The sequence below is a fragment of the Bombyx mori genome, chromosome 28, assembly GCF_030269925.1.
Source record: "Bombyx mori chromosome 28, ASM3026992v2".
Classification (NCBI taxonomy): domain Eukaryota; kingdom Metazoa; phylum Arthropoda; class Insecta; order Lepidoptera; family Bombycidae; genus Bombyx; species Bombyx mori.
The window spans coordinates 2,131,346-2,153,203 of record NC_085134.1 but is presented as its reverse complement, the minus strand read 5'-3'; the positions used below and the strand labels follow the sequence as shown (position 1 = coordinate 2,153,203).

Below are 21,858 nucleotides of genomic sequence, written 5' to 3'. Positions count from 1 at the left end.
GGATTCGGGGAGTAGTCAGCGGCGGCAACGATAAGGCGATTATCATGACGCATAGCCTTATCGAAGTATCGTTCTGACGCTGACTTCATGTATTTCCGAATTGATTCGAGGCCCAGGTCGTCGTGTAGGTCAACGTTCCTCACGAACCACGGAGCTCCGACAGCTAACCTGCAAAAGCGGGATTGTAGGGATTGGAGGGTGTCTATGTGTGTGCGGGCCGCGTGAGCGAACACCACACTCGCGTAAGTCATGACGGGCCTTATGCAAGTTTTGTAAAGTGTCACCTTGTTCCGAAGGGACATTTTACTCCGCTTACAGATCATGGGGTAGAGTCTACCGAGAATAAACGCGGCACGGTCACGGACTGATTTTATATGCGGGCGGAATGTCATCGATGCATCCAGGGTAACGCCCAGGTACTTGACCTTCCTGGCCCAGGGTATGGGTTGTCTAAAGAGAGTAATCGGGGGTGTGAGATTCCTCCTCCTAATCCGGGAGGAAATCCGTGTGGAGCTTCCCCTCTGAAATAGCACCGCAGTACTTTTCGCTGGGTTGATGTCTATGCGCCATTTTCGGAACCACTGTCCTAGGGCTAGGGCTGCGCTCTGAAGCTTCTTCGCGATTAGGGACTTATTTCTGTCGTCGGCGAATAAAGCTAAATGGGTCGGCGGCGACCGGGGAATATCGTTGACGAATAAGCTAAATAGGAGGGGTGAGAGGACAGAGCCTTGCGGGACTCCAGCTGTGAGAGGTCGTGGGGAGGAGCGGGTTCCCTCGACTCGATATCGAAAAGAGCGGTTCGACAAGAAGTCCCGTATGATGAGCACGAGACTATCCGGCACGCCCATGTTGAATAGTTTGAAAATCAAACCATTGTGCCAGACTTTGTCGAACGCTTTTGCGACGTCGAAGAAGAGAGCTCCCGTGTATAACGGTTTTGGTCGATTAAGCCCCACAAGAATGTGCTCCGTGAGGCGGTGCACCTGTTGAACGCATGAGTGATTTGTACGGAATCCGAATTGTTCATCGATAAGAATGCTCTTGGATGAGACGAAGTCTCTGAGGCGTTTGTAGAGCAGACGCTCATACAGTTTGCCTAGAGACATGAGGAGGCTAATCGGGCGGTAGCTCGTCGGATCATTTTTTGGTTTACCGGGTTTATGTATGCCGATAACGTCCGCTTCTTTCCACACCGCGGGAAAGATACAGTTCGCCATAGCGGCATTGAAAATAGATGCCAACATCACGATGAGTTGGACGGGTAGAAGTTTAATAACGCGGTTGGATATACCGTCGGAACCGGGAGCCTTGCGAGGACGTAGGTCTTTGATCAAGTCTTTAACTTTCATCGGGGTGACGGGTGGTAACGCATCAGAGGGTGGCAAGGAGGCTCTGCGTTCTACCCCACTGTCTACTAATTCTACATGAACAGGGTCCACGGATTGAGTGCTGGGCGTGCACTGGGTTTGCAATGTATCGGCCAGCAGCTCTGCTTTTTCGTCATCATCGAACGCCGCGAGTCGGCCTGAGGGGCCTACGAGGGGGGGCATAGTTACTACCGTATCCGATTTGAGAGTACGAGCTAAGCGGTAGTAAGACCTTTGGGAGGGCGCGAGTCCTTCTAAGAAATCAGACCATCTGGCATCTCGGACCCTCGGATATATTTATTGTATGCTATGCTATTCTACTATATTTAATGTAATAATAATGCTTATTCGAATACATTATTTATCTTAAGATAAACTGCGTGACCTAAGAACCAAGGTTCAATATTTGTTTATTTCCGTTCAATGATGTGTACACACGGCACGTCGTGGTGTGTTTGTAAACATATTTTTAAATGAATTAACGCAGACGAATCTTTCGTGATAATGTTCGAAGTTAACGCTGCCAGATAAAAGCTTAATAAACATTATTATATTATATGACATGTTTTTTTTATTTAATATATCAAACAGTGCTCCTACTTGATTCTTTTCTGCATCACCCTTAGTGGTCTGATGTCTATTAGTGTACTTGAAGCTATTACACCTAATATGAAACGTAATAATAATCTTTGCATTAAAAAAAAACAAAAAAAAAACACGTGTGGCACTCGGGGACTGCCGCGGTAAAGCTATTGCGTAGCATTTTTTATCAACTTATGCAATTATAATTAGACAATAATAATTTAATATTAAAACAATAATAAAATAAGACCACGCTATATTTATAAACATTAACAAAAACAAAACATTAACTGTCCCCTTCACACTCATAAGCTAGACCGAGAGAGAGATGGACAGACTTTTCTTGATGCGCCTGCAGTGCGACGTCACGCCGCGCTCTTAGTCACAAACACTACACAAGCGCAACGTGTGAATGTGTTGAACGCTAGCTACATGGTAGGCAGAGTGGGGAGTGTTAGGTTTCATTTTCGTTACGGAATTTCTTGATTCGGTCGCCGCGCTTAAAGCCTGCGATAATAGCTATGAATAGCTTTAAAATAATTAAATTAACAAACATTTGGCAACAATTGAATCCCTATTCCTATATTAGTTTCACGAAGCAAGCACACTTAACAGTTTGGACGGTCCTTATAAAACAAAGATTGTGGCCCGTTTGCCGATTTCGTCTTCATGTCAAGAAACGCAATACTTTAATCGGATGGAGCGGGATTTAGAAACGCTTTTGTTTGATCGATACATCCATAGCTGGGTAGTCAGGCCGCTATCTGTGGAGGGCTACTCCTAGCTATCCGGGATTAAAACACGTTCACGTAACATCTGTCTCATGGGACTTCGTAATAGAGTACAGTATTCGGAATAGAGTATAGTAACAGAAATCGGTGTCGGAGTCCCGGAGGCCTTTCTAGTTTCACCAGGACAGGAGGGCGAGCAAAGGTTCAGCCAGGAGGGGTGGGATTCGCTAACAGCTGCCCGAGCGCCTCCGAAGGAGACCTAACAACTCAAGAACAATTGCTTCGAGAATGAATCTACTACCGGATCGAAATCGCGACCCGCTGAGAAGATCCGGCGAGAAACTCAGCGGGCTGATGCATGGGTTAGTTTGCACGTCGACCTCTTTGTCGAGTTCGACGAGTACAGTTACTGGGGTCCCTAAGCCTGCTCCTAGTGTTAGAGCTGAAGGCGTCTAATGCAAAGGTTATTGGATCTGATGGATCGACATAATTACTTCAAAGCGCCACGTAGGACACCGGCATAGCAGTGAACGTGTTAGGACATCAATTTTTTTTCTACTTATATAGAAACCTCGAGGGTTTATTCTAGATTCGCCGAATTAGTAGGTGAGCACACGGGGCTCAAACCTAATGACGTTGCTAACACGAACCCTAGCACGAACCGTGCTTCGCAGAATCTACCACCGGACCGGAAACACGACCCACTGAAAAGTTCCAGCGAGAAACTCAGTGGGCTGTGTCTGTGGGTTAATTTACTCGTCGAGCCCTTCGTCGTAAGCGACGGGTTCGACGAAAACGATGACCCGTGCTTGGGGTACCTAAAAGCACCGTTAGTGGATCTGGAGGATCCGTAATGACGTGTTTTGGACAACATCGACTGTTTACCATTCTGTCCGCAGGATCGGCTATGTAGTTTCCGGCGGCCACGATGAGAGGGTTCTCGTGTCATGCCGCTTTATCGAAATGGCCGGACATTAAAAAGACTATTCTGACAAACGAAATCTTATTTCGCTTCTCAAAGCTGGTTGGTTAATTTTCAAACCAATTAATACAGTTAACAGATTTTGACATTCAAGTCGAAATAAATTTGAATTTCGAATAAATCAAGAAGGATTTATATTGAAATTTTTCGAGTTCCCTTCGTTTGTAAAAACGTTTGTCGTAGCCCCTAACCCCAAAATTGATATCTGAAAGTTTGCTCGGTTTGAGAGCCGCTGGCCGAAGTGTTAATATTAGCGTTTTACTATTTTATTATTTACTAGTGCTCTCCCAGTGGTCGAAATTCGACCATATTTAATTTAAATTATAAGATTGTAAATTATCAGAGTTCTAATGTCAAAGACTATTTAAACTTCTACAATCACAGATATCGCCAAGGCTACACTATAGATAGACAAATAATATTAAAGACAAACAGTATTGATCTACTCTCAATTTGACCTCAGACTTTAACAATCAACAAAAGAGTACCTATAACTAGTCAGGTCATAAGTATTGTCACACAGTAAAAACTTTTCTTTTAGAATGCTGGCCACAAAAAAGTTTATTGAATTCGAATTTCGAATTGTTCATGAAAATAAAAAAGGTATACTTTTAGAATTTTACTCATTTTTAAATATGGAGTGGACGCTTAAAGAAGACCGTGTTGCAGTTATTGCGTTGCATCGTTGCGGTTACGCGCCGATTCAAATTTTTAACATACTGAAAAATTTGAATATAACCAAAAGATTCGTTTATCGTACCATCAAACGATACAATGAAGACTCTAGTGTAGATGACAGGTCAAGAAGTGGTCGCCCTTGGTCTGTTAGGACTCCAGCAGTGATAAAAGCTGTGAAGGCGCGAATTCAAAGAAATCCCAAACGTAAGCAGAAACTGTTGGCCCTTCAGATGGGGTTAAGCAGAACCACGGTGAAAAAGGTGTTAAATGAAGACTTAGGGCTTCGAACATATCGAAGAAAAACAGGACATCGTTTGAATGCTCGTCTAATGGACCTGAGACTAAAGAGATGCCGCGCTTTGTTGAAGCGGTACGCGGGAAAAAAATATCGGGAAATTCTTTTTTCGGATGAAAAAATTTTTACCGTAGAAGAGAGCTACAACAAAAAAAATGATAAGGTGTACGCACACAGTAGTGAAGAAGCGAGCAACCGTATTCCGCGTGTCCAATGAGGTCATTCTCCATCCTCGCTCATGGTATGGTTGGGAGTTTCTTATTGGGGCTTAACAGAGGTACATTTTTGTGAGAAAGGTGTAAAAACGAATGCAGTTGTGTATCAAAATACTGTCCTGACGAACCTTGTGGAACCTGTTTCTCATACCATGTTCAATAACAGGCACTGGGTATTCCAACAAGATTCGGCGCCAGCTCATAGAGCGAAGAGCACACAACACTGGCTGGCGGTGCTTGAAATCGACTTCATCCGGCACGAAGACTGGCCCTCCTCCAGTCCAGATTTGAATCCGTTAGATTACAAGATATGGCAAAACTTGGAGGAAAAGGCGTGCTCAAAGCCTCATCCCAATTTGGAGTCACTCAAGACATCCTCGATTAAGGCAGCTGCCGATATTGACATGGACCTCGTTCGTGCTGCGATAGACGACTGGCCGCGCAGATTGAAGGCCTGTATTCAAAATCACGGAGGTCATTTTGAATAAACTTTAGTGTCATAAGAATCTATGTTTTGTTAAGTTCATTTTGGTATATGAATGGTTACATAATGAATAAAATTGTTTCAATTATTTTACATTAAACATGTGACAGAACTTATGACCTGACTAGGTATATGCGTGTGTGTATCAAATACATGGTAGTGTGTAATATTTTTCTATTGATTTAAGGTTTTTTTATGGGTAATTTAAAAAAATATATTAGCGTTCTGTACTCATATATATTCTCTATATAAGTGTGGGAAATTTCATACTCTTCCGTCCGCGTAATTTTCGTAAAAAGGGGTACAAAGTTTTTGCTTCACGTATTAATATATTATACATTATTTATTGCTTGGGTATTGGTAATACAGGTCTTTGAACCTAGTACAGACTTCAGCGCTTTCAAAGTCTAAAAAATTATACTTTAGTGTTGAATTTTATTTATTCTATACCTTTAATACGTTGAGTGCCATAATATGAAAAATCGAGTATTTTCATTCAGACCATGGTGTTCACTGGTGAGCCTTATGTTACTTAACCATCTGAGCCAAGATGGTGGACCCGTGAACCTTACAATTTTTTTTTTATTGTTTAGATGTGTGGACGAGCTCACAGCCCACCCGGTGTTAAGTGTTTACTGGAGCCCATAGACATCTACAACGTAAAATGCGCAACCCAATTTGACGTGTATGTTCTAAGGTCTCAGTATAGTTACTAAACTAGGCGGTAAAAGTCACTGATTTGTATCTTCCGTGCAAATTATCGTATTTTATAAATATCTTAATGAAAATCTCAATTCGATCAAAATTACTGATTCCCTGATTTTGGCTCGGCGTGCAGTGTGTTAAGAGGGACCATAAATAAAATAGTTTAAAAAAAATATAGGTATTAATATCTACAATTTTGAGACTATAAGATCTTAAGCGTGTAGGATAGATCGTTAAAAAAAACGTTATATAAGGCAAGGGCGTCACAAACAAAAAGCGTTCCTCTTAAAACGAATTAAGGTCAATTGTCGCACTGGGGAAGTTTAGTATGTTCACGCTTGGTTAGTTTCGGTGTAGACTGAGACTTAATTTTTTTTCTAACAACTGTTATTGTTGGTAAAAAAATTTTTATGTTTGATTTAACCCGTCTTTTAATTAATCGTATAGTTATTTATGTTCTTATAATATGGTCATCAATATTTTTTTAGTAACGAAACGAAAAAAAAATTGTTTTGCTAAAACTATATATAAGTAGCGTTCATTTCTAAATCGCCTTTATTTCTATTGAATAAATACACTGCGTGTAGATCAGATATGAATAGAGTATTTCTCTTATTAAAGTATCAATGTATTTTTTTTAAATTTAAACATATAGATCAACGCCTGGATAAAATTAGTTTCTCACAAAACAAAGCGACGACCTACTCCTAAAAGTGCCATAGGGTTGCAACTTTTTTTATTTTTTTTTTATTCCTTAGATGGGTGGACGAACTCACAGCCCACCTGATGTTAAGTGGTTAGTGGAGCCCATGGACATCTACGACGTAAATGCGCCACCCACCTTGAGCACGCAACTTAAGTAGAAAAGACAATTAAACGTATGATTTTTCTTTTACGTAATTAAATACAAAAAAAAAAACGATCTTATTCGATTCAATAAATTAACATCGGTTTTTCTAGATCAATTCCCCACACTAATAAAACATTACACAAACATCATAAAATCACTGCAATTCCATATTCAAATGTTTTTAGGGCAAAAAACAAAATAAAAAAAAATCACATATTAACGCTATACATAATAACGTAATACGCGCGAAAATTCACGAGCGACCTATAAAACGACCGCCTGTCGCCATTTCAGACGAAGCACTGAAATATTATAAACCACGTGGCGGGAGAACTGTCGAAAACGAAACGACTTCACCGCGAAACACCTTCATGACAAACTAGTCCTTATACACTTCCGCAATTAGAACGTTAGTCGTGTGCATTAGAAGTGCGATATACATTCTAACCATTCGTGTCTTTCGATGAGGCGTAGAAGAAAATGATTAAGAAAATTTACATTTTTAATTTTAATCTGATAGTGGGCAAAATTGTGCGAAATGAATTCTGATTTTATTTTCAAATTTGGAAAACTCATTCGAGATTGTCTTTTAATACGTGAAGCAAAAACTTTGTATCCCTTTTTATGAAAATTGCGCGAACGGCGGAGTATGAAACTTCCTACACTTATAGAGAATATAGAGGAGTGCTAAATGCATTTTTTTTAAGTATGTATACATTACTACATTAATCAACAAAAAAAAAAACATTACACACTACCATGTATTTGACATAACACATACATTTTACATACACTCTTTGTTTATTGTCAATTGTGAAACTTTTCGACGAAGCTTCTCAGTGGGTCGCGATTCCGATCCGGTGGTAGATTCAGCGAAGCACTGCTCTTGCTAGGGCTAGTGTTAGCAAATTCACAGGTTGAGCCCGTGAGCTCACCTACCCGTCCGGTCGTAGCTGTATAGCCCCCTAGCCTACCAGCGATTAGGAAGGGAAAATAAATAAATAAATATCCTATGGACTCAAAACCTCTGATCTTCAACTAAGCATGCTCGCTAATTAACACCAGTTGCAAATTTTCAATTTTATACGAATCTACAGTCATTGCATAATACAAATTATAATCTATAATATACTAGCTGACCCGGCAGACTTCGCAGTGCCTCAATCGATAAATAAAAGATCTAAACTTTTGTATAAAATAAACAAAAGGAATCCGTCCGACGGGGGACAAATCAAAGCAAAAACAAAATTGATATTTTTATTTAATTCCGAGCATTTTCCATATTTATCTACCTTTTAAACCGTCTCTGGACTTCCACAAATAATTCAAGACCAAAATTAGCCAAATCGGTCCAGCCGTTCTCGATTTTTAGCGAGACTAACGAACAGCAATTCATTTTTATTTAGATAGATAGGTAAGATAAGATAAGTATTAGAAGCGCCTCACGGTTTTGGGCGTGTTAAAATTTGTAATTCGTCTATACTAATATTATAAAGAGGAAAGATTTGTTTGTTTGTTTCGAATAGGCTCCGAAACTACTGGACCGATTTGAAAAATTCTTTTTCCATTAGAAGCCGACATTGTCCCTGATGAACATAGGCTACTTTTTTTAATTTTTTTTTATTTTATTTTTTTGGTTTCATGTGTGTTTTAATGTTTCCGAAGCGAAGCGAGGGCGGGTCGCTAGTATAGAATAAAACGCGTTTACCAGAGATAATAAGTCGCTAGTGATACTCCATAGTTAGTTGGTTTGTGGACCACTAGTACGTAAAATCACGAACCAAATAGTACGCTTTAACTAGTAATACGCATTAGTATTTATGACAGCAAATATACCCGGCATCGTCCGGGTCACGTCATGGTCGGTGGGTGGCGCATTTACGTTGCAGATGTCTATGGGCTCCAGTAACCACTTAACACCAGGTGGGCTGTGAGCTCGTCCATACTTTTAAGCAATAAAAAAAAATTACCATGACAAAAAAATAACACATGATTTTATCCAGATTATGACCTAACTTTATACGAATTTTCATCCAAATCCATTCAGGCATTTTCGTTTGATTGTACAAGAAACATCCGTACATACAAACTTTCACGTTTGTGGTATCAGCATATAAATAACGCGCTAAAACACACATAAACTGAGTTAGACAATTATGAACTCTATTTTCAGCGGCCGATAAGATTTATTATCCTAGAACACAATACATAATGCTACGGAATAAGTTATGTTTGAAATTGGAATGTATCTGTTCTTTATAATACACGGACACACGGCTCTGCAGACGATCCAACATGCTGGTTGTCAAACTGATTTAAAACTATCTTTTTTTTTTCTAAAATAATAAATAAAAAAAGTTAAGTATCATCATCTCACATATCTCTCGTATACCTAAAAAACACTGCATTTTTTTTTACGTAATTATTGGAGCCCACAGACATCCACAGCGTAAATGCGCCACCCACCTTGAGATATAAGTTCTAAGGTCTCAAGTATAGTTACAACGGCTGCCCCACCCTTCAAACCGAAACGCATTACTGCTTCACGGCAGAAATAGGCAGGGTGGTGGTGCCTATCCGCGCGGACTCAAAAGAGGTCCTACCACCAGTAAATATAATATTATATAATATAATATTTTATAATCGTAAAAAGCATACCGCAGTACAGTAGTAGGTATATTGAAGCAAGATACTTTGAAAAGTAACACATGCAAGTATATTGCTGACGTAATATTGTGTATGGTATAACAGAAATATGTATAGTGAACGCCCAAACGAGATTATAAAAATAATGTTATAGTGACTGCTACTTCTCAATAGCCTAACCTAAAATCTTAAGAGGAATGCGTGCTCTGTAAGTCTTGTCAAAAATTGGCTTGTAAGACGGCAAGTAAAATTAGAATCCACTTCTAGTACAACTCGGTTGAAACTTCCAGACATCTAAAATTGAAGCATTATGTTACAGGTGAATTAAATAAAAGCATCTTACGTCATCGACATTATAGCCGAGTGCTATTTAGCTAAATTGTAAACACAATATTTAGGGCGATTAAATCTGTATTATTTGAGAACAATAATATCTAAACTCTTTCTTTTTTTCCCTACCTAAGCTGATGGTCTAGACAGACCATATCAGCGTAACCTTAACTAGTAGGTGAGCTCAAAACTGACGATGTTGCTAACACGAACCTTAGCAAGAGCCGTGCTAATAAAAAAGAATCTAATCCGGTGAGAAACTCAGTGGACTGTGTCTGTGGGTTAATTTACTCGTCGAGCCCTTCGTCGCAAGCGGCGGGTTCGACGAGAACGATGACCGGGAAACTCTTTCATTCTGCACGTCGATCTATGAGCCCGTATGTTCGCAGTTCTAAAGCTCGCAGGCCCGATCTTTGTTTAGATGGAGCAGACAGCTTTTTACGATACAATAAAATATATATTTACGTTTCATGTCCTACTCATGACAATATCCGCGTATGCCATAGTGGTTTTAGCGCTGGTTAAGACATTTGTGATATTAGGATTATTATTGTTACGCTTCTGGACAGTCTAAGACATAGATTCTTCTTCTCAGTCGGACACTTTTGTCAGAGTGGTCGTGGTTGCGTTGACGCTGTATGTGCAGTAGGACCTGTTAGGTCGCCCATGCTCCCGACAACCGTCCTCCAGGCAATGCGCTTCCAGGTCTGGCGGTACGAAGCGTTACGAGTACATTCGACCATAGTGGACTCAGTTGCCTTACAGACATAGATAATACACATAAATTACTTATTGATAAGCAACTCAAGCACTCAACAAAAATGTTTACGGGCGTCGGCCACTAGATGACTTCGTTTCGATTAGTTTCTCATTGCTCCTGTAGATGGCAGTAACATATTACCTATCCTAAACTTTATTTTTAATGAAGGATTTTGTAAATTTTCAGAAACCTCATTCAATCAATTTGTCTATTACAAATAAAGACTAACATATAAATTTAGGGGCATTCGCTACAAGATGTCGCTAGTTTTCATACTAAAAAAAATATTTGTCTTAAAGTATCCCATTTTCAGGGCCGTGGTGTATAGGTAGGATATAAAAATAAAATAAAAAATCGATATTGTTTTGACGCGGTAGACTCGCCAAAGACCCCGAACTGTGTAATAATAAACATTGAAAGTACAAAAACGTAATAGAATTCTCTGTCGAAGCCGCGTGAGCTCGGAAAGCTTTAACCGCTTTATGCAATATGGAACAATCGTGAAACTGATGGGCGAATTTTCCATAAATTTTTTTATTGCTTAGATGTGTGGACGAGCTGTCAGCCCACTTGGTTTTAAGTCGTTACTGGAGCCCATAGACATCTATAACGTAAATACGCTTCCCACCTTGAGATATATATTCTAAAGTCTCAGTCTAGTTACAGCGGCTTTTTTTTTAGTTACAACGGCTGCCCCAACCTTCAAACCGAAACGCATTACCGCTTCACGGCAGAAATAGGCAAGGTGGTGGTACTTACCCGCGCGGACTCACAAGAGTTCCTCCCACCAGTAATTACGCAAATTATAATTTGCCGGTTTGATTTTTATTACTCGATGTTATTCCTTCATCGAGGAAGTCAATCGTGAACATTTGTTAAGTACGTATTTCATTAGAAAAATTGGTACTCGCCTGCGGGATTCGAATACCGTTGCATCGCTAGATACGAATGCACCGGACGTCTTATCCTTTATGCCACGACGACTTAACCTATCTATTTTGTAAACATTATGTGATGAACAGATTTGTTTGCTCTTCATTTTGGTGTTTATTATCTATATACATATGTATATTATGTTTAAACGTATATAAGTATGCTGGTCTGTCTCTGGTACACATAGCACAGGGAAGCCTAAATTGGGGCCAGATGACCGTGCCTGATTTGTTCCTAGACATTTATTTATTTATAAAAAATCTCGTCGAAAACCACCGTAGTCATCCGCAACCAAATAAACTGTAGTATTCCATACGTAGCTTGTAATAAAAGCGAGATTCCAACTTCAAACATGCTTCTAATTACTAACGTAACTTGACTGTAACCACAAAACTGCAGTTCGCTTCCCGGTCTTCGTTCTCGTCGGACCTGTCGCTTGTGACGAAGGGCTCGACGAGTAAATTAAACTACATACACAGCCCACTGAGTTTCTCGCCGCATCTTCTCAGTGGGTCGCGTTTCCGATCCGGTGGTAGATTCTGCGAAGCACTGCTCTTGCTAGGGCTAGTGTTAATGACGTCACCAGATTAAAGCCCCATGAGCTCAACTACCCGCCTGGAGAATTTAGTATAATTCCTCGAGATTATTGGAATAGGTAGGAAAAAAAGCAGTTCGCTTTTCTATATTGATTTAATGATCTTTTATGTATTATTTTTAAAAAAAATATTAGCATTCTGCACTTCTTCTCTATATTCTCTATCAGTGTGGAAAATTTCATACTCCTCCGTCCGCGCAATTTTCGTAACAAGAGATACAACATTTTTGCTTCACGTATTAATATATAGATTCTTGTCATCTTGCATTATAACGTCCAACCCGCACCTATGAGAGGAAGTAGCAAAATCTATTCCCAGACGAAGGCCGATCTCAATAAACAATATGAAAAACAGGTGAGTAACATTCATTCAGTTCACATTTATTCTAAATATATAAACGTTATTATAATTATTTATATTTTAACGTCAGCGTATAAGTTTTCTCTGATCACTATAACGCTATATTAATATGACACTAATGAGTTGTGATCCAGCCGGGCCTATTTTATTTCCTACCTATTCGTTGGTAGCATAGGGAGATATTCCAGCTTCGCGCGGACCGGTCGATGAGCTTACGGGCTCAATCTGAGAGAATTTGCTAACACTAGCCCTAGTAAGAGCAGTGCTTCGCAGAATCTTCTACCGGAACGGAATCGCGACCCACTGAGAAAATCCAGCGAGAAAGTTAGTGGGCGAAGCCGGTTCTAGCTGAAGGAGGGTTGCTAAATATAGACAACAATGGATTATCTTAGGAGAGGTCTACAACAATAGGCGCATTGAACTGAGAGAGATTCTGTAAAATGTATAAAAATTAAATCAACAGCCCTAAACATTCAGAATAAAGGGCTCATGGATAGATTGATTGATTGATTGACACTAGTGACTACACAGGCGCCCTCTGTAGTAAGCGGATACAGCGAAAACATACAAAAAGGAAATAATGTCATTAAAATCGATTGAATGTTTTAGAAAATGTTTTAGAAGTCGTCGTGGCCTAAGATAAGACGTCCGATGCATTCGTGTTGAGCGATGCACCGATGTTCGAATCTCAGGCTCAGGGTACCAATTATTATTTTTCTAATGAAATACGTACTCCGCAAATGTTCACGATTGACTTCCACGGTGAAGGAATAAGGTAATAAAAATGAAACCCGCAAATTTATAATTTGCGTAATTACTGGTGGTAGGACCTCTTGTGAGTGCGTGCGGATGGGTACCACCACTCTGCCTATTTCGGCCGTGAAGCAGTAATGCGTTTCGGTTTGAAGGGTGGGGCAGCCGTTGTAACTATACTTGAGACCTTGGAACTTGTATCTCGGGGTGGGTGGCGCATTTACATTGTGGATGTCTATGGGCTCCAGTAACCACTTAGCACCAGGTGGGCTGTGAGCTCGTCCACGGATCTAAGCAATAATAAAAAAAAATGACAATATTGAATAGTTATTTTTCGTAAATATAGAAGAGCGAGATATATTCGAATTTGTATTCATAAAGTAAAAAAATGGTGATATGAACATAAAACAGTGTTGAAAAACAATAATATAAAAATTTTAATCGCAATAGATAAAATTTTTACATAAAATTAAAACAAAAAGAAAACTTAGCGTGTGTGAAAAGATACATTATTAAAACAACATAATAGAAATCTACTTTTAAATCCGGAATACTCCCGTTTGAACATGGTCGCATTTGCATAGTGACGTCAAAAATAAATAAGGCAGTCAAAAAAAAGCCCCTTACGCAAAAAGATAATCAGAGAAGTTCTAACTAAAATCAACAAGTATGGAGAGGTAGGGAGCACCACCTTGTATAGGAGAAAAGTTGAAGAAATGTCAACCTGTAAACGTCAAGTTATAGTTCGAAGACTCACCGAAATGGCGCTAGTGTAGCAAGTGGAAATGTATAGCAGTTTTAAACAGAGTGCAGTGTGAGAGTTTATGGCGCTATTTTTTAAATCTTTTTTACTGTGGCGCCATCTTAATTAGCTCCATTTTTAATACACTGAGATATTGCTCCTTACCTCTACTCTCTATATCAACAAGACATGTTTTGTATTAGCCTAAATTGACAAGGGTACATGAGGCTCACTTAGAAATGACACAAGAGCCCATAGTGACTTTTTTTTAGATTCGTCATTCTTTTCCGTAGCAGCAAAAGGAATAAAGCCCATACAGCCAAGATTGTCCACTGCGAACGACAATAGATAACGATGATAGATATTTATTAGTATCAGATATATTATTGACAAAAGAGGGTAGGCGTTAGTGTCAATGTCAACATCGACCCCGGTTTTTTTTTTTAATTAATCAAAGAGATGTAATCAAAATGCTGTTTTTAACAAAAAATGTAAAGTATTTTTTTTAAATGTAACCACACTGTATAGCTATTGTTGTTTTCAAGTAATATAAAGGGTTTTTGTAATATTTTACTACACTAATTGAAAATGTAGGCAAGTCGAACCTTCCTATGCTATTTTAAAAACATTCTATTTGACAATAAAATTAGTTTTTAAAAAACTCTTGTAAAAATATCTGTTGAAATAACTAAAATAATAAACTATTCGAGTCACATTGAAAACAAACAAAGCCTATGTGTATCAACGAAGCGTTTGATAAAAATGAGCACAGACTGATGGTAGGACCTCTTCTGAGTCCGCACGGGTAGGTACCACCACCCTAACATCCCCCACACATCTAAGCAATAAAAATAAAATAAATATATATTCCTATATGCTTCTTCAGTTCTTCAGTACATCATCTAAATCATTCCGATAGAGGCACCCGTCACGCGCGGACGTGCTCATCGACCACTCGATCGCCCGGCCTTTGTTCGCCCGGCTTTTGTTAGCCCGGCCATTGTTCGCGCGGCCTGTGTTCGTGGTACATCTGCCGACTAAGTGCTCTTCCTGGAAGTTTTTATTTGTTTTGTTTCCTTTTGTTATTTCTGTGTTCGTGGTACATCTGCCGACAAACTGTCTTCCTGGAAGTGTTTAATTGTTTTGTTTCTTTTTGTTATTTCCGTTTTGTTGTGATTTTTCTTTGTCCTGCAGTAATCGTGCCGCATCGCCACCTGTGTTCAATAGAACCGCTCAGGTCCGAGAAGTTGGGGCCTCGCCGCAAGGCGAGTGTTTTCTAAGACCCAGGGTAGCCCCACCTGGGCACGTAGACATCATGGACGCTGTATTTGCGGAATTTCTCCGGCTTCGCTACCCAAAGCTCACTTCCGAGTTTCAGGCCTTCAAGGCCGATCACACTGCGAGCCCTCTCGTGGACTCCACCGAGCTCGCTGCTCCTGCGTCGCCTGTACCTGCGTGCAAAGCTTCTGCATCGAGCACCGCAGCCTCCGTCGTGCCTGCCGTTCCCGCGTCGCCTATACTGGCGAGTAAAACTGCTGCGTCGTCCGCCGTGGTCACCGTTCCAGCAGCGCGATCATCCGCGGCCTCCGTCGCGCCGTCCAAAACACCTACTCGTAGGTCACCTGCGCCCGCCTCCTCGTCCTCCGACTCTGACTCGGAGATGGAGGTCGACCTCGCTCCCGCCTCATCGACGGATGGATTCACCCTGGTGCAAAAGAGTAAGAAGCGTGCCGCGGAGTCTCGAGCTCCCGCGGCCGCTAAAATTAGCAAAGCCGCGAACGCGTCGCGCCCCCGCCCTCAGACTCCCGTTGCGCCTCCAGCCCGTGCCACTCCGTCGCCGCGTCCGGTGGCACAAAATAAAGCCCAGACCCCTCCCCCGGTAATCCTTCAAGAGAAGGCAGCTTGGGAACGAGTTTCCCTGGCCCTTAAGGCCAAAAATATCAATTTTACGAATGCCCGTAACCTCGCGAACGGCATTCAAATTAAGGTTCGAACATCCGACGACCATAGGGCCCTCTCTTCTTACCTCCGTAAGGAGCGTATAAGTTTCCACACATATACGCTCCAGGAGGAGCGCGAACTCCGTGCCGTTATACGTGGCATCCCTAAAGAGTTGGATGCCGAGCTCGTCAAGGCCGACCTTCTCGAACAAGGCCTACCGGTTAACTCCGTACACCGCATGCACACAGGCCGCGGAAGGGAGCCATATAATATGGTTCTCGTCACCCTCCAGCCTACCCCCGAGGGTAAGCAAATATTCAACATCCGAACGGTCTGTAGCCTTTCCGGAATCGCAGTCGAAACCCCACACAAGAAAGGCACACCTAGCCAGTGCCATAACTGCCAATTATACGGGCATTCTTCCCGTAACTGTCACGCGCGCCCCCGATGCGTCAAGTGCTTAGGCGATCACGCCACGGCCCTATGCACTCGCGATCAAAAAACCGCGACAGAACCGCCTAGCTGCGTCCTGTGTCGAACACAGGGTCACCCCGCAAATTACCGCGGATGCCCCCGAGCCCCGAAAATAAATCGCCGCGTCGCCCGCCAAAACCGCCTCCGAGCTTCCGGCCCAGACATCAAAGCCTCGGCACCCTCTGTGTCGCAGGCTAAGCCAGCGTTCGTTCCGGCGCCGGTGCCCAGTGTCTCGGCCTGGGCGAAACCGCTGCCGTACATGAACACGGCTACAACTCCCTCCTCCGCGATTCGTCCCGCCCCCGCGACTCGTCCCTCTCCCGCGACTTGCCCTCCGACCGCGTCCGACAATCTCGCTTTAGCGATCGACTTCTTTCAGTCGATCAACTTTGAGCGCGTTAACGCTTTGGGCGACGCCATTCGCTCTGCCTCCACTGCACAACACTTTATCGCCGTTGTGCAAGAATACGCCGACGTATACGCGTCATTAAATACGTACGTCCTCCCCTCACTCCGCCGGTAATCAATGGCGTATATAAGTAGAATAAAGCCCCTATCCGTAACGATAGGATTTTTTAACGCTTACGGTCTCGCAAATCAGCGTGATCAGGTTTCTGACTTTTTGCGTGACCATCAAATTGATATCTTTTTAGTGCAGGAGACCCTACTTAAGCCCGCGCGCCGTGACCCTAAAATCGCGAACTATAACATGGTCAGGAACGACAGGCTCTCTGCTCGTGGTGGTGGTACCGTCATTTACTATAGAAGAGCCCTGCATTGCGTCCCACTCGATCCTCCCGCGCTCGCTAATATCGAAGCATCAGTGTGCCGAATCTCACTGACGGGACACGCGCCGATCGTTATCGCGTCCGTTTATCTTCCACCGGATAAGATCGTTCTAAGCAGTGATATCGAGGCGCTGCTCGGCATGGGGAGCTCTGTCATTCTGGCGGGCGACCTAAATTGTAAACACATCAGGTGGAACTCACACACCACAACCCCGAATGGCAGGCGGCTTGACGCGTTAGTCGATAATCTCGCCTTCGATATCGTCGCTCCGCTAATCCCGACTCACTACCCGCTAAATATCGCGCATCGCCCGGATATACTCGACATAGCGTTATTAAAAAACGTAACTCTGCGCTTACACTCGATCGAAGTAGTTTCAGAGTTAGATTCAGACCACCGTCCCGTCGTTATGAAGCTCGGTCGCGCTCCCGATTCCGTTCCCGTCACGAGGACTGTGGTGGATTGGCACACGCTGGGCATCAGCCTGGCTGAATCTGATCCACCATCGCTACCGTTTAGCCCGGACTCTACCCCGTCTCCTCAGGATACCGCTGAAGCCATAGACATCTTAACGTCACACATCACCTCGACATTAGATAGGTCATCGAAACAAGTTGTAGCGGAGGACTTCCTTCACCGCTTCAAATTGTCCGACGATATTAGGGAACTCCTTAGAGCTAAGAACGCCTCGATACGCGCCTACGACAGGTATCCTACCACGGAAAATCGTATTCGAATGCGTGCCCTACAACGCGACGTAAAGTCTCGCATCGCCGAAGTCCGAGATGCCAGATGGTCTGATTTCTTAGAAGGACTCGCGCCCTCCCAAAGGTCTTACTACCGCTTAGCTCGTACTCTCAAATCGGATACGGTAGTAACTATGCCCCCCCTCGTAGGCCCCTCAGGCCGACTCACGGCGTTCGATGATGACGAAAAAGCAGAGCTGCTGGCCGATACATTGCAAACCCAGTGCACGCCCAGCACTCAATCCGTGGACCCTGTGCATGTAGAATTAGTAGACAGTGAGGTAGAACGCAGAGCCTCCTTGCCACCCTCTGATGTGTTACCACCCGTCACCCCGATGGAAGTTAAAGACTTGATCAAAGACCTACGTCCTCGCAAGGCTCCCGGTTCCGACGGTATATCCAACCGCGTTATTAAACTTCTACCCGTCCAACTCATCGTGATGTTGGCATCTATTTTCAATGCCGCTATGGCGAACTGTATCTTTCCCGCGGTGTGGAAAGAAGCGGACGTTATCGGCATACATAAACCCGGTAAACCAAAAAATCATCCGACGAGCTACCGCCCGATTAGCCTCCTCATGTCTCTAGGCAAACTGTATGAGCGTCTGCTCTACAAACGCCTCAGAGACTTCGTCTCATCCAAGGGCATTCTCATCGATGAACAATTCGGATTCCGTACAAATCACTCATGCGTTCAACAGGTGCACCGCCTCACGGAGCACATTCTTGTGGGGCTTAATCGACCAAAACCGTTATACACGGGAGCTCTCTTCTTCGACGTCGCAAAAGCGTTCGACAAAGTCTGGCACAACGGTTTGATTTTCAAACTATTCAACATGGGTGTGCCGGATAGTCTCGTGCTCATCATACGGGACTTCTTGTCGAACCGCTCTTTTCGATATCGAGTCGAGGGAACCCGCTCCTCCCCACGACCTCTCACAGCTGGAGTCCCGCAAGGCTCTGTCCTCTCACCCCTCCTATTTAGCTTATTCGTTAACGATATTCCCCGGTCGCCGCCGACCCATTTAGCTTTATTCGCCGACGACACGACTGTTTACTATTCCAGTAGAAACAAGTCCCTAATCGCGAAGAAGCTTCAGAGCGCAGCCCTAGCCCTAGGACAGTGGTTCCGAAAATGGCGCATAGACATCAACCCAGCGAAAAGTACTGCGGTGCTCTTTCAGAGGGGAAGCTCCACACGGATTTCCTCCCGTATTAGGAGGAGGAATCTCACACCCCCGATTACTCTCTTTAGTCAATCCATACCCTGGGCCAGGAAGGTCAAGTACCTGGGCGTTACCCTGGATGCATCGATGACATTCCGCCCGCATATAAAATCAGTCCGTGACCGTGCCGCGTTTATTCTCGGTAGACTCTACCCCATGATTTGTAAGCGGAGTAAAATGTCCCTTCGGAACAAGGTGACACTTTACAAAACTTGCATAAGGCCCGTCATGACTTACGCGAGTGTGGTGTTCGCTCACGCGGCCCGCACGCACATAGACACCCTTCAATCTCTACAATCCCGCTTTTGCAGGTTAGCCGTCGGAGCTCCGTGGTTCGTGAGGAACGTTGACCTACACGACGACCTGGGCCTCGAATCTATACAGAAATACATGAAGTCAGCGTCGGAACGGTACTTCGATAAGGCTATGCGTCATGATAATCGCCTTATCGTTGCCGCCGCTGACTACTCCCCGAATCCTGATCATGCAGGAGCCAGTCACCGTCGACGCCCTAGACACGTCCTTGCGGATCCATCAGATCCAATAACCTTCGCACTAGACGCCTTCAGCTCTAGGAGCAGGCTTAGGGACCTCGGTAACCGTACTCGTCGAACTCGACAAAGAGTTCGCCGTGCAACCTAACCCATGAATCAGCTCGCTGAGTTTCTCGCCGGATCTTCTCAGCGGGTCGCGATTCCGATCCGGTAGTAGATTCATTCGCGAAGCAGCTGCTCTTGAGCTGTTAGGTCTCCTTCGGAGGCGCTCGGGTAGCTGTTAGCAAATCCCACCTCTCCTGGCTGAGCCTTTGCTCGCCCACCTGTCCTGGTGAAACTGGAAAGGCCTCCGGGCCACCAGTACTCCTTCAATCATAAAAAAAAAAAAAAAAAAAAAAACATCATCTAAATATTAACAAATAACTTCACAAACGTCCTGTTCGCTGTATAAAAGTTTTAGCTACGTATATTTATTTAAGCAATTTATTTTATTTTATTTTTATTTAATAATTTATTTATTTCTCTCTTAAAGGTATAGTACAAATGGAAATTAACCTTATAATTTATTTTGTAAGCCTTTGAAAGAGCTGAAGTCTGTACTAGGTTCAAAGACCTGTATTACTGATCTCCAGGCTCCCTCCTTCTTAGGATAGATTAAGGCAATTCCCAAAAACTAGTAATCATTTGCTAAAATTCCATTTGCCCGAAAGAAAACTCATCTTTATTCCAATTGTAGTTTCAATGGATACACTATTAAACATAAAGCTAGTGAAGGCTATAAAACCGTATTTCGATTTTCGGTCTTTTTTTTATTGCCGTATAAGTTGACAGACAGATCTGTGTGCTTAGTGCTAGTTCTTTAACGTTCTCGATAGCGTAAAAGTTAACTCGAATTTGTATGCAGTTGGAACAGCGCCCCTAGCGGCAAACGTAGGTAAACGTTACAGCTCCAAACAAAGTCGAGTTAACTTTTACGCTATCGAGAACGTTAAAAACTCGCACTAAGCACACGGATAGTGTTTGGTCACAGTCGCAACCAGAAATGCTATAAGGGCAAAGTCGCTGCCTACCGCTCTCCATCATTTCTTATGGTCTATCAGACAAGCGTAAACATAAACATGTACGAGGTATATAGAGAAATTGAACATTGTGAATAATGTATCTTTCCACTCACTTGTCGTGTAGCCGAAGTCGTCCTCTTCCTCGGGATCTGCCTGCTTCTCTTCTTTACTGCGCTTTATAGCACCGGCCGATGCTCTGTCGATCTGTTCAATGGGAATTTCTCGGTAAAGTAATAGAAAGAAAAGCTCTGTCGATCTGTCCAAAGGGAATTTCTTGGTAAAGTATTAAAAAGAAAAGCTCTGTCGATCTGTTCAATGGGAATTCCTTGGTAAAGTTATAGAAAGAAAAGCTCTGTCGATCTGTCCAAAGGGAATTTCTTGGTAAAGTATTAAAAAGAAAAGCTCTGTCGATCTGTTCAATGGGAATTCCTTGGTAAAGTTATAGAAAGAAAAGCTCTGTCGATCTGTCCAAAGGGAATTTCTTGGTAAAGTATTAAAAAGAAAAGCTCTGTCGATCTGTTCAAATGGAATTTCTTAGTAAAGTAATACAAAGAAAAGCTCTATCGATTTGTTCAAATGGAATTTCTTAGTAAAGTTATAGAAATAAAAGCTCTGTCGATCTGTTCAAAGAGAATTTATTGTGAATGTCCAATTAGCCATGACAGCCCTTTGCCGTCTATCAAGCCAATTGAATCAAAAGTTATTACCCTAACGTTGGCACGAATTATTTCTCTTGAATCTTCGAGATGGAGCATAGGAGATTGTGTTCATCTCATTCTATGTGAGTGTGCTTAGAAATTGAATTTGGCTTTTACCTCAACCCCTTTATCAGAATACGTTCTCCCTTGCAATTCTCGTTCATCTTCTTCGTCACTGCTTTCAGAGTCTGAATACACGGGCTTGCGAGCTGTTTCCGCTTCGGATGTCGACTCCTTCTCTGCATGCTTATCTTCTTCCGACTCTTCTTCGTTATCTGGCTCTGCTGTTACTGTTATCTGTGTGAGATTTTGATGATTAACTATTTCCTATTACTGGTGATCTCCCAGCAGTTGAAATTCGACTATAATTCATTGAAATTATAAGATTGAACATTATTATGGTTCTGTTGTCAAATACTT

At 42.6% G+C, this 21,858-nt stretch overlaps 1 protein-coding gene across 1 annotated transcript in view; it reads right to left on the bottom strand.

Moving 5' to 3' along the window:
* The window catches only part of LOC101740701 (uncharacterized), a 186,290-nt gene that overhangs the window by 82,839 nt on the left and 81,593 nt on the right, over positions 1-21,858 (bottom strand). Inside the window, exons 23-24 of the mRNA XM_012696631.4 lie at positions 21,556-21,735; positions 20,854-20,944 (exon numbers count right to left, since the gene is read on the bottom strand). Of these exons, the coding sequence (XP_012552085.2) occupies positions 20,854-20,944; positions 21,556-21,735 (271 nt within the window). The remainder of the gene's footprint in view (positions 1-20,853; positions 20,945-21,555; positions 21,736-21,858) is intronic.